Below are 14,204 nucleotides of genomic sequence, written 5' to 3'. Positions count from 1 at the left end.
TCGCTCGCTGGGGAAACCTCCGGAAGGTTGCTGCCTTTCCCATACATTAATTGAATTCTCATCCAAAGAGAGGATATCAGTGACCATATATATTGGGTAGGTACATTTGTTGACAGTTTCCAGCGGAATGATGTTTAGAGTGATTTCAGGGAGGAGTTGAGTGCCCTGACCCATGCCAACAGTTGTCTTAAAGCTGAATGTCAGTTGGTATTCGTTGCATGCATGAAACCTTCTGTCCTTCAGTTCCTGAAGCCCATTTTCCATTGGGTCAATGAGTGCAGCATCATCAGTGTATAGGAGTTCCCTTACAAGCACAGTTCTGACCTTTGTCTTGGCTTTCAACCTTGCAAGATTGAAGAGCTTCCCGTTGCTTCTGGCATGAAGATACACTCCTCCTGTATATGTCGGGAAGGCAAAAGCAGATAGAACGATGCCAAACAGAGTGGGAGCTGAGACGCAGCCTTACTTTATTAACTTTCTCATGGGGAAACTGTCCAATGTAACGCCATCAAATTGCACTGGACCGTGCATGTTCTAATGAATGAGGTTTAGAAGACGTCGTGTATATCAAGTCTTCTCCAGTACCTTATAGAGGCTATGTCTGCCTCTATAAGGTACTGAATTGAAAGCTTTCATAAGATCCACAAAGGCAATGTCTAATGGGGTAAACTTTAGAGTTTAGAGATACAGAGTGGAAACAGGTCCTTCGGCCCAATGAGTCTGTGCTCACGCCCTACACTAATGCTATAACTGCATGCTCGGGATAATTTTACAATTTTTACTGAAGCCAATTAACCTACAAACCTGTACGTCTTTGGAGTGTGGGAGGAAAATGGAGCACCCATAGAAAAGCCACACTGTCACAGGGAGAGTGTACAAACTCCTTGCAGACAGCAACCATAGGGGATCAAACCTGAGTCTCTGGTGCTGTGAGGCAGCAACTCTATCGCTGCTGGATGTTGCATGTGCCTCAGGATGTCTCCTGTCAGCAACTCTGAAGTCTTTGCAGGTTCACTCAGGCAAAGGTTTTTCCTGTAATACTCAGAAGTGACATGCCCCTGTTGTTGCAATCACTGCAATCTTCCTTGTTTTTATACAGTGTGATGATGTTGGTGTTACACGTGTCTTGAGGGACATTTATGGTTATTGGGGGGGTCAAATAATCTCAATCTAGGACATTTTTGCAGGTGGTGCTATATCCGACCACTTTGTCACTTTATTAATAATCTTTCATTCTTAAGGTAAAGAGATGTTCTTGGTGAAGGATCTATTTCCATGCTGTATAACTCTATGACTATATGATTGCTCCATGTTTGACTCTAATTACATCTCTGCCATTTGTGCCTAAATTCATTATTTGCCTTGCACATTGCAAATTCTTGGACATTTTCACCCAAATCCTCCCTATGTTAAGTAGTTTGAGTTTTAAGAGTTTGAATCAAAAGGGATTGACTGTATTTTTATTTACATGTTTTGAAACCTCCATTGGATTATTTCACCAGTTCAGTTAATGCCCTTCTGTCCAGGCAATGTGTGGTACTCACAATGCACTATGTAACCGATCTCTATTAAATTACAGAAAAGCCACAGAATGGATTTTCCGAAAAATTCTTTTTGGTAGTAATTGAGCATAAACAGAACAGCCAATCGCTATTGCATATGTGGCATTTACACCTGAAATCCGATCCAATCTCCATTGGTAGGTGCCTTTGAAAAGTTGCATTGAATGTAGAAATTGTATAGTGTGCAGTTTAACAATTGAAGGTTAACAAGCATTATACCTGAATGTTGGTCCTTGCTTTTCCATGCTAAATTTTGATGTAAAAGATCAGTTCTGGCAACCTTCAAATATTAACTGTTTTAATAGTTGTAAAAACCAAGCAATGCCTCAGTGGAACCTGAGATGAAGGGCAATCGATTCATTCCAAAGGCATAGTGCTCCAAATAATCTTGATGTGCTAATTTTAGGCTACCTTTATTTTATGTCACTGTTGCAACCCTCTCATTTTTCAACATCTCAGACGAGATGAACAGACGAGGTCAAAATCCTCTGTGGCGAAACTCAAGAATGTCTTTAAACTAACTATAAGAAGGGAATAAGATCTAATATCTGCACTGTTTGGTGTTGCACATGGTAGATATGAATGCTGTACTCAGTGGGTTAAATAAGATGGGACCTGGTCTTCTGGTCATGCTCTCCCAAACGTACTAACCTGATAAGAATATATAGATAGAATCTTGCTGGACATCGAGTAAAGTCGACCTTAGACAGTGTATTTCTTGAGGGTATATTGTAGAACACATCTTGTCGGATGATAAGACTTTGGCAGAGCCAAGATTGGGTTCAGTGCAAAGGATTGAACAACAGATTCCCAAAAGAACTGCCATTGTGATTTTGTCCATTGTTGAGATTCTAACAGAAACATAAGAAATATGTTGACAAAAACATATTTAACCCACTTTTTTTTACTTTAGTCACCCACCTTTTCGCTTATCCCATGGACCAACTGCTCAGATCTAAAGTTAATTAATTTTATTCCGTTTCATAGAACTTGTCTTTCTAATATGAGCCTGTAAAATATAATAAGGTTTCTTGACCTGAGAAAAAAATGTGTAAGATGATTAAGATAATGTTTGCAGTATTAATTTAATGTAATCAATGGATTTTTTTAGATCACTCCACTGAGAATTCTTTGGTGCCTCCAGAGGAACAGAATGGCTCTTCCTCTGAAAAGATGTATTCACCTTTCTTCAAAAAATATCAGGCTTGTAAAGCAAATTTACAGAGCGCCAGTCGACTAGCTCTCAGCTCAACAAGAGTTTATAGCCGAGAGTTACCTCTGCCAGAAGGTGTTGAAATAATTAGAGCTACTCCCTCTGCAGGTTAGTTTGTGCTCAGTTGCTAAAATGAAATATGGTCCTTTAACTGTATTTGTTTTACAAACTGTGACTAGAAATAAATGTTAAGCTTGAATCTCTATATAACTTGTCAAATACAAGATAATTTTTTTCTCTATGTTAAATGTCTGAAATAAAGGATGACAACGCTGAAAATTCAATCAATGTATGATAAAGAATGTTGGATTAACAAGTTGTTTTTTTTAATCACTGTCTCCAGAAATTCTCATTCAGATAAAGTATTAAACTAACCCATTTCCATGGGAAAGTAAGTGATCTGATTAGATGGTACTAGCGTCAAAAGGAACAGGAGATTTTTCACTCTCTGACAACATTCATTTCAGAGAGGACACCAAAAAAATACTCCCAATCCTGTCATCGTGACATCCCTTTTTGTATATTGTTATGTGCAGGTTAACTGTTAATGTTGCCAACATTGTTTCAATAACTTCACAAATCCTATAAAAACAACTATTAATTGGGGAAAATTTAGGTTCCAAAAGATTCTACAATAGTGAAATGTTTTTTCAAGTTTAATTATTTCCCATGGACTCACAGAAATGTCAAAATGAGTAAATGCAGTAAGAAATAAGATTTAAGTAGTGCATTAAAGATTTGAGGGAAACCATAAGCATTTACCATATTTTACAATACTGGCAGTCCCTGACTTGTATAAGGGTTACATACCATGAACCCTTGTGCAAGTCAGATTTTATGTAAGTCTGAATCACTATCCCCATCCACTGCCCAAAATAACTGACAGAGTATTAACCATTTTGGCTGCATCCAGGGCACTTTCTGCGGCATGCGACCTTTTGGGTAAGCACCGCCGTCATTGTCGGCTTGTTGCCGATATAAAGTTGAATGACCATACAGTGTTGTGGAAATTACAAATTGCCTTGATTGCACCAGGGACTAAGCACAGAATTGTTTGAGTAACTGCAAGTTTGCGTAAGACGCCAGTTGCGTAAGTCAGGAATTGTCGGTCATGAAGGGGAAAGAATGTTACTTTTTCAAAGCTGCCCAAAAGAATTTCCCTGGAGCTAAGGGAAAGGTAGCTGAATAGTCTAACATGTGTTTCAGTGCAGCTTCCTGTAGTGAGCAATTGTGGAAAAACCAACAAGGCCTTTCAGCCAAACAGATTGAAGAATCCCTGGAGAGGCAAATAAATTAAACGAGACATAAGGAATGGAATCTTGAATAACACACAGTGCTGGAGTAACCCAATGGGTCAGACAGCCCAAAGAAGAATCCCCACCAAAAGCACACCCTATCAATGTCCTGCAGAAATGGTGCCGGACCTGCTGGGATACTCCAGCACTTTGTTTTATTAAAATAAGAAAATATAAATTGGGTTTCTATCGGACACAGATAGTAAAATTGAATATTCGGAAATACAGGTGGGGTTTGGAGAGAAAATAAAAGGGAAAGAAAGCTTTTCAATTTTTGTTTTCAAAGGATCTTCAGCACTCATTAATAGACAATAGGTGCAGGAGTAGGCCATTCGGCCCTTCGAGCCAGCACTGCCATTCATCGTGATCGTGGCTGATCATGCACAATCAGTACCCCGTTCCTGCCTTCTCCCCATATCCCCTGACTCCGCTATCATTAAGAGCTCTATCTAACTCTCTCTTGAAAGCATCCAGAGAATTGGCCTCCACTGCCCTCTGAGGCAGAAAATTCCACAGCTTCACAACTCTCAGTGAAAAAGTTCTTCCTCATAACATAACATAACATAACATAACAACACTTTATCTCTGTTCTAAATGGCCTACCCCTTATTCTTAAACTGTGGCCCCTGGTTCGGGACTCCCCCAACATCGGGAAGCTGTTTCCAGCCTCTGGCGTGTCCAATCACTTAATGATCTTTTATGTTTCAATAAGATCCCCTCAGCCTTCTAAATTCCAGAGTATACAAGCCCAGTCGCTCAAATCTTTCAACATGCGACAGTCCCGCCATTCTGGAAATTAACCTCGTGAACCTACGCTGCACTCCTTCAATAGCAAGAATGTCCTTCCTCAAGTTTGGAGACCAAAACTGCACACAATACTCCAGGTGTGGTCTCACTAGGGCCCTGTACAACTGCAGAAAGACCTCTTTGCTCTTATACTCAACTCCCCTTGTTATGAAGGCCAATGTTCCATTGGCCTTCTGGAATACTGTAGTCTATGATGAAGCAGGTTTATCTGAAAGCTTCCAGCTTGGCAGAAAATATCTAGAGATTGGTCAAAACATTGTCTTCACTGCCTGCTGTACCTGCATGCTTCCTTTCAGTGACTGATGCACTAGGACACCCAGATCTCGTTGTACTTCCCCTTTTCCTAACTTGACACCATTCAGATAATTAACTTCAGTTTTGACAAACAATCTTTGATCTCAAATTAATTTTGCTTCGTTCCACAGAAACTTCCTGACTAGCTGATCATTTCCAGAATTTCCAGAAGTCATAGGAACAGAATTAGGTCATTCAACCCATCAAGTCTACTCTGCCATTCAATCACGGCTGATCTATCTTTCCCTCTCAATCCATTCCCTGTCTTCTCCCTGTAACCTTTGACTTCCTTAATGATCAAAAACCTTTCAATCTCTGCTTTAAAAATACACAAAGACGTGTCCTCCACAGCTGTCTGTGCCAGAGGTTTAGGTTTATAATAATTGTCACCTGTACCGAGATACAGTGAAAAGCTTTGTTTTGCATGCTATCTAAACAGATCAGATACTCTATCTAAGAGGAAGAATATCAAATATAATCAAGTCATACATACAATCAGTCTGAAGGGTCTCGACCTGAAACATCACCCATTCCTTTTCTCCTGAGTTACTCCAGCATTTTGTGTCTACCTTCGATTTAAACCACATCTGCAGGATTTTTTCCTACAATCAAGTCATACTCGTACAATAGAGCAAAAGGCTCCATTTGTTCTGATTTTGTTTCAAATATGCAGCGTTTGTAGTTCTTTACAATTTGATACTCATTAATTTGTAAACTAAATGTTATAATCTGCCTTTGGACAAGTATCTCAAGTCTATAACATTGAATTTGTTGAAGGCCAACTCTTTCAACACGAAATGCAATACTGTAGTCTATGATGAAGCAGGATTATCTGAAAGCTTCCAGCTTGGCAGAAATTATCTAGAGATTGGTCAAAAAATTGTCACCATGACTTCATAATATGGGATTTAAATTTCCTATGATTTAAGTATAGAAGAACCTATGCAAGTAAATAAGGGACCAATGAGACGGTTGCAATCATAATTAGATTTACCATTGGTATAGAAAGCAACAAGATAGAATGGCAGAAAAGATCTCAGTTAAACCAAGGCCAATTTTAATAGAGCCACAACAAACTACTGATGTTGGAATCTTGCATATAACATAAAAGTACTGGAGTAATTTGGTGGGTCATGCAGCATCTCTGGAAGACGTGGATAGATGACGTTTTGTGTTTGGACTCCTCTTCAGACTATTTAACGAGGCTGAGGTATGGTTTCCAAAGGTCAACAGCTACTTGAAACGCAGTGGAAAACAGTCAAAGTGGAATAGTGAAGTTTCAGAACACACATCTATTAATACAAATTTAAGACCTCCCACCCCCTAAGGATATCAAAGACAATGCAGCTAAATTAAAAACACAAAATTAATTATAACTGAAAATCTGCTGGAATGTAAAAGGTGAAGAAGTGAAAGTACAGAAATTAGAAAGACAAAAATATCAATAAATAAAATAAGACATTCTATAGATATGCAAAGGGATGAAGAATAGAATGGAAAAATGTGGATCGGGTTGGCTGACCAAAATGGATGACTGGGGCAGATGACCTCTGGGTAAATACTTTACATGCTGGTTTAGATGTTGTCATTCGGAGGAAGAAAATTAAGTGTTGGAAATGGCGAACATAGAGAGAACATGTAATGAAGTCCAGCACATCGCTAGATCCAGATGAATTTTATTTAACCCTCAAAGAAACAAGTAAGGAAAATGCACAGGATCTGACTATAATTTTATATGTTTCTAATGTGGCAACATTGTTTAAAAAGGGAGTAAACAATATGCCAAGTAACTACACACTGTCAGTTAGACTTCAGGGATGAATGATGGAAACAAATTATAGTTAAGTAATCATATGGGATTCTTGCTTTTATTGCCTGCGGCACAGAATACAAGAGGAAGAATGTCATTCTAGCCCACAACTAAAGTACTGCATACATTTATGCTCATCACCTGATGCTGGGCCATTCAATAGCACCCTTCATCTCAAGGCAACAAACCATCTGCTGGAGGAACTCAATAGGTGGAGCAGCATCTTTACGGAAGGGGGAAGGAACTGTCTTATGTTTCTTGTCGAAACCCTGCTTCTCATCTAGATTCCTGAATCTGCGGTGATTGGGTCTCCGTGGATGCATAGAGCACACAAAGAAAAGCTGGCCTCTTGGTCCAACTCGTCCATTCTTACCAAGATGCCCCACCTGCTCTAGTCCCATTTGCATGCGTTTGGCCCACGTCTTTTAAATGCTGTTATAGTACCTGCGTCAACTTCCTTCGCTGGCAGCTCTTTCAATATACCCAACACTCTCAGTTAAAAAGTTGCACCTCAGGTTCATATTAAATCTTGCCCTTAAACCCATGTCCTCTCGTTTTTGATTCCCCGACCCTGGGTAATAGACTGTGTTTTAAACATTCCCATAATGATTTCATACACCTCTCTAAGATCACATTCTTTTCTACACTCTTTCCATCTTAATGACATCCTTCCTATGGCAGGGTGACCAAAATTCAATACAGTACTCTAGATGTGGCCGCACCAATGTGATATCCTAACTTGTATCTTCAATACACTGATTAGATGCACCAAAAACCACCTTTAACACCCAAACTATCTGAGATACCCCTTTTAGGGAACTATGCAGCTGTACCCCAAGATCTCATTGCTCTACAACACTCCGCAGGGCCCGACCATTCACTGTGAAGATCCTGCCCATGTTTGACTTCACAAAATGCAACACATCTGCATTAATTTCCATTTGCCGTTCCTCTTGCCCAGCCCACTTGCCCAGCTGATCAAGAGCCTGCTGTGGCTTTTGTTAATCATCTTCACTATCTGCAATACCACCTTCTTTAGTGTCATCTGCTAACTTACTAATCATGCCCTGTACATTCTCATCCAAATCGTTGATATAAACTGCAAACGGCAATGGGCCCAGCACTGGACCCTGAGGCAGACCACTCATCACAAGCCTCCTGTGCGAAAAACACTTCTACTATCCAGCTGACAACATAGCCTTTGCCTTTTCCTATATTCTTTTTTTTTTTTTTGTTAAGGAGATTTACAAAGATGTTGCTAGGGCCAGAAAAATCCTTCTAGGCTGAGGTTATCTTCTTTGGAATAAAATATATCGAGGGACATTCAATTGGGGTATTTAAGATTCAGAAAAGAATGGCAAAGGACCTTTTCACCTTCTGAAGAAGGGTCCCCACGCAAAACATTACCTACCTATGTTGTCCCGAGATGCTGCCTGACCCGTTGAGTTTCTTTTGTATCTTTTTTTTGGTAAACCAGCATTTGCAGTTCCTTTTTATTATATTATTACCTCTTTTCCTAATGGTTAGATCAATGAAGAGCCATAGATTTAAGTTAATTAAGAATAGGCTGCGAGTAGAGAAAAAAAAAATCACTGAATGAATAATGGAATTCGTCACCTGACAGGGTTGGATGCCCCCCCCCACCCTCCCATCCGTGGCTCGCTCTGGGAACTCTGTCTCCATTTAAAACTGGTGACTGAAATGTGAAAAGGATCTGCAGTTGATTGTCTTCAGATTAAGCTATGGGGATTTAAGAAGTTACTTTGTCAATTTACAAAGCAGATCTCTTGCATTCTTTCTGCCATGTATTCGCAGCTTCAGTACTCATCGTTACCGTTGAGGGAAAAATATCCTGCAGGAAAGGCATCTCCACTTACAACATGAGATTCAATATGAGATAGGACTTCATGTTATGGATGGTTTTCTTTGAACTGAAGACCTCCATAATGTGAGTCGCCTGTATTAGATCTGGGTCTTGATCTGTGTGGATGCATACAATACACTTGATTGCTCATATTGCACACTGTTTTTGAAGACTATTGTTCCCTTCCTGCATGCCTACAATTGACACAGAGGTTGTAAAACTAAAACAGTATCCACATAACTTTAGATTTATAACTACAAGTTTGTAAGTTAGATGTGATTTCATTGAGGTGTATGCTGATCAAATTTTAAATGTGCAAAATTGGAGTGATTTTGTGTTATTAAACTGAAAGCAGTGTTTGTCTACATTAATATTTTTTATATTTTCATTCTCCATACTACAGGGCACTTGAGTTCCTCATCAGTTCACCCAGCATGTCTTGCTCCATATCTTCTGGCAACTTCCTGCACAGATGGAAAAGTTAGATTCTGGCGCTGTAGAGCGTCAGCTCATCCAATGTCTTCTGCAGCTGGAGATGGTGTGGAGAATGATCTTGTTTATTCTTGGGAAGAATGGCCTCTGCTGATTGAAGAAGGACTTCAGAACAGCAGTGCAGTTAGTGTACCAGGAAGGCCTGTAGATGTTTGCTGTTCATACACAAACCGGCTGGCTGTGGCTTACAAAAAGACTATACCAGTTAATGAACATTCCAGTAAGAACTTCACTATGCATGTGGGTATATTTGAATGTGAATCAACTGGAGCCTCTCAATGGATTCATGAACAAACAATACACTTGGATGACTTGAGTCACACAGGTCCAATGTTGGACCCAAGAATCAGCATTGATAGTAACCTAGTCCTTCATAATGTATATCATTCTCATTTGCTGAATGATTATCAAATGACTTTTGATGCAAAGCCTTTGGTTCATTTAGACTGGGTCTCCAAGGAGGACGGATCGCACATATTAACTATTGGAATTGGATCTAAACTGCTAATGTATGGGCAGGTTTCTGGAATAATACAAAATCAAACAAAGAAAGAAGCACCAGCAGTTTTCTCTTTGTCTTTATGGGATAGTGCCAAAGAAGTATCTCAATCCAGATGGATTCTTCTCAGGAGTTTGAATTTGGTTTCCTCAGTGGATGGATCATTGTCGCTGCCAGTTTCTCTGTCTTGGGTGCGTGATGGTATCTTGGTTGTTGGTATGGATTGTGAAATGCATGTTTATTCGCAGTGGCAGCCTCCTGACAAAATTGATTCAATAATAACTGAAGCTGAAAGTGCCAGCATTCCTTCAATGGTTAGTCTAGGAAAGTGTGCTAGTACAAATGGATCCAACCAATATCTCTACAAAAAAAGCCTGGCAAGGTCAATGACAGGACTGGCTCAAAAGTTTGGTGGCAAAAAGGTTCCATTTCATTGGAATATTGAGATGGAAGACTCTGGCCTTTTTGAAGCTTCTCATGATTTATCTCCCACACTGCCACAGTACCATCCGCTGCAGCTTTTGGAGTTAATGGACTTGGGTAAAATCAGGCGGGCCAAAGCAATATTGTCACATTTAGTTAAATGTATTGCAGGTGAAGTAATCACTGTTAGTGACACTGAAACCAGCCATGAGCGACGACTCCGATCTTTGACAATTAGTGCAAGTGGCAGCACAGCCAGAGATCCCCTAACTTCAAACAAAAGTGAAAATCCTGATTACACAGAAATAGACTCCATCCCTCCACTTCCTCTTTGTGCACTTTTAGCTGCTGATGAAGACATTTCTCACACAACCTTTGAAAAGAAAAACAATCGTGCAAATTTTACAAAGAAAAATGAAAGGACTTCAACAGGAAACAACTATGATGAACTATTTGCAACGTCAGATGTTGGTGCAGATGATCTAAATAGTTTTGATGTTGATGAAGGCAATAAGCTAAAGGTTATTGACCTTTCCCAGTACAGTCTTACCTACTTTGGTCCTGAACATGCACGAGTACTATCTAGCCATTTGCTTCATTCCAGTCTGCCTGGTCTTACCAGTATGGAACAAATGTTTTTGATGGCACTGGCAGACACTGTGGCCACCATCAGCACTGACATTGGAGAAAGCAGAGAGAGAACCCAAGGTAAAGTTATAGCTTTATTTATCATCTGTGAACAGTAGGGTCCACTTATTTTATGTATGCAACTGTCTGTGTGAATCACTGATAAATCTGAGATATTAAATGTTGATAAAGAAATGTATAGTTAAGTTTTGTTACAATTTGCTGTATTTGCTCAGGGCAGGGTTTTTGATGCTTTCATTGTATTATTATGTATCGCTCTATCTATAGTGATATTGACCAAATGATGGATGCACAATAATTTGTCAAGATTTTTATAGTAGAACCATCTATTTCTTAATCTGATAATAATTGCAGATTGACAAGTGATGAGCATCTCCATTGACCCAACCAATGCCACTCGTTATGTTTACCTCTGATTACAAATTTCCACTTTGTATGTACCTATGCTTGAAACTCTGCCAAGTCATAAACTTTATGCAGTGAATTTTGCTTTGGCAGTGTGGTCACATTTTGCCATTGCCTGATTGCCCTTGGTGTTATTGTATACGAAATGTGGAATGTGGGAAAGAACATTGATAAAGAACATTCAAGTAAAGACTGTGGGAAAGAACCATTGAAGTATCTTTTCAAAATATGTTATTTGTCAAATAGGTATTTGATTAAAAAAAGGTGTAGGCAGAGGAAGGTGCAGTGAGCCAAGGATTAATTGGAATTCTATATGGTTTCCAGAAACTCTAGAAATGCAAAAGAAAGAATACTACTGCAAGTTATGTTACATTTACTTTGGAAAGATGTGAAAAAAGTAATTGTTCATGGTAATGCTGACTAGACAGCAGTTATTGCTCACCGAAAGGCGCCCAATAACCAAATGGCTTTTATTTCAAGGGGTACTTAAGTACTCACCCACATTGATTCCAGTGGACCAGATCAGATTTCTTTCCCTGAACGACTTGGTGACTCAATGAGGTTTTTATAGGAATCCAGTAGTTTTCATGTTCACTAATACTGATGTTTTCAGCTGCATGTTTACTTCCAGCTGCATGTTTACTTCTGAAAATTAAAATAATTAAATCAGATACAACGAAAATGTATTACTTTTGTTTATCTTTTAGGCGGAGAAACACTTGATGAATGTGGATTGAGATTTCTTTTAGCAATGCAGCTACATACATTCCTATTAACATCACTCCCTCCAGTTTATCGAGCACAACTTCTTCGACAAGGTAAATTCATGAGTGCATTCTATGTAAAGGAATGATCAGAAGTTTAATTTCTGTACAACTGAAGACAACGGCTGTTAACGTTTAACTTTTTATTCTGGTACTTTACATGTAAAGTGATTTTTCTGTTGGGCATTTGTACCTAATGATGAATTAACATTCCTATATGAGGAATATTTTTTAAACCCTATTGCCTCGCCAACAGTCTGTTTGTCCTTTCTTCTTTTTGTTATTTTTAGTATGTGTTAAAAAGTATGTTTTAGTGTTCATTGGTTTGTTTTATGTGGGGGGTGGGATTGGGGGAAACTTTTTTTCAATCTCTTACCTCGATGCAGATGTGATTTTTTTTTTTTCGTATCGTATCTCCACGCCCACTGCGGCCTAACATCGTGGAGTTAGCGGCCTTTCCTGGAGACCAACCCGGCGCTCCAAGCCGCGGGAGTCTGCGGGACTTTAACATTGCGGTGCTTGCGATACCTTTGCCGGGGATCGAAGCTCCAACCGCAGAGCCTGTGGACTTTAACATTATGAAGCTCGAGAAGAGGCCAATTCGGGAGCTCCATGCCGCGGAGAGAATTTAAACTGCCCCGATGCGGAAGTTTAGATCAATCCAACGGGGGCTTCGATCGTCGGCTGCGGGGGGCTTTGATCGCCCCGTCTGCAGATGGTTTGACTACCCGACTGTGGGAGAACAAGAGGAAGAGGATTGAACTTTATTGCCTTCCTTCACAGTGAGGGATGTGGAATCCATTGTGATGGATGTTTATGTTAACTTTTATGTGGTTGTGGATCTTGTTGCTTTTCACTTAGTATGACGTGCTGTGACATGCTGCATGACACATGCACTGTAAAGGATCTTGCAGAGGCCAACGACATGACACTAAAATTTGCTCGCAAACATTTGTGTGATGACACAAAATAATAATTGGCTATTTAATGAACTCAATGCCACAACAGCTTGATACCATTGATTCCTTTGAAACGGCATCAGAAAAGGGGATGTTGAAAGATGTTTGTACACCAGTGATGACCATTATTTATTCATGGCTGACAGCAGCTGTAGGCCATATTTCCATATTGTTGAGTAGAAACCACTGTTATAGTTCCACTGGAATAGCTTGCCTTAAAAAGAAAAACAGTTACTTCTGGAGCGCAATTCTTCAGCCTGAATCTTTGTTGGGCACATTGCCTTTATTGTATCCAGGGCAGTCAGAAGAATCCAAATAATTTCTGCTGTATTGTTGGGAACTTCTACCAAGGCAGTCACCCTCTGCACTCGGCACTGTGCCAGAAGAAGATTTAAATTTGCAGTCATGTCTTTTTTATTTGTGCTAAATTCTATCTTCATTGAGGATGGAGGCATTCACCTAGTTATCTCCTAGCTCATTTAAGAAACAACTGTATGATTCTGGAGTTTCATGCAGCTCATATTGAGTAAGCATGGCAGTTTTCCTTCCCTCGGGGATGGTTTTATTTGGTTATATTTAATTGATTTGTTTTCAAATTGACAAACTACCGTGATGGGAATTTAACTTTTTTGACTGGAATATAAATCCAGTAGTCAAGGTTATATGTACAGCATTGCCATACCTGTTAAAAGTAATCTAGGACATCATGTTTGACTATTTGTGATTTATTTTTGTATCCAAATAGGTTTATCTACGTGTCATTTTGCCTGGGCCTTTCATTCAGAAGCAGAGGAGGAGCTGCTAAACATGATCCCTGCAATGCAAAGAGGAGATCCCCACTGGTCAGAGCTCAGATCAATGGGAGTGGGGTGGTGGGTGCGCAGCACAGTCATTCTTCGCAGATGTATAGAGAAGGTAATGCTCATTGTTTATTTTAATAACCATTACAAAATAAAACAATGTAACTAGTTTTGCTGCATCTTATTGCAGCTACAAATATTCCATGTTGACATAACCCAAATTTGCATGTTGCCCAGCAGCATTCACTTGTAAGCTGCTTCAAATTAGAATAAATAATTGATTGATACTTTATCTCATGTGACATGTCACAGTGAAACTCGAATAATTAACTGATGGATTGATTGATACTTTATTATCACATGTGACAT

General features: G+C 39.5%; 1 protein-coding gene across 2 annotated transcripts in view; it reads left to right on the top strand.

Annotated features, from left to right (window-relative positions):
* The window catches only part of dmxl1 (Dmx like 1), a 156,842-nt gene that overhangs the window by 70,693 nt on the left and 71,945 nt on the right, over positions 1-14,204 (top strand). For both annotated transcript variants that reach the window (XM_078396297.1, XM_078396298.1), the window contains 5 exons: positions 1,580-1,699; positions 2,674-2,883; positions 9,249-10,967; positions 12,020-12,130; positions 13,781-13,950. In XM_078396297.1, the coding sequence (XP_078252423.1) occupies positions 1,580-1,699; positions 2,674-2,883; positions 9,249-10,967; positions 12,020-12,130; positions 13,781-13,950 (2,330 nt within the window). The remainder of the gene's footprint in view (positions 1-1,579; positions 1,700-2,673; positions 2,884-9,248; positions 10,968-12,019; positions 12,131-13,780; positions 13,951-14,204) is intronic.

Source organism: Rhinoraja longicauda, chromosome 3 (genome assembly GCF_053455715.1).
Source record: "Rhinoraja longicauda isolate Sanriku21f chromosome 3, sRhiLon1.1, whole genome shotgun sequence".
NCBI lineage: Eukaryota > Metazoa > Chordata > Chondrichthyes > Rajiformes > Arhynchobatidae > Rhinoraja > Rhinoraja longicauda.
The sequence above is the reverse complement of the archived record's forward strand: the minus strand, read 5'-3'. Positions and strand labels throughout refer to the sequence as shown.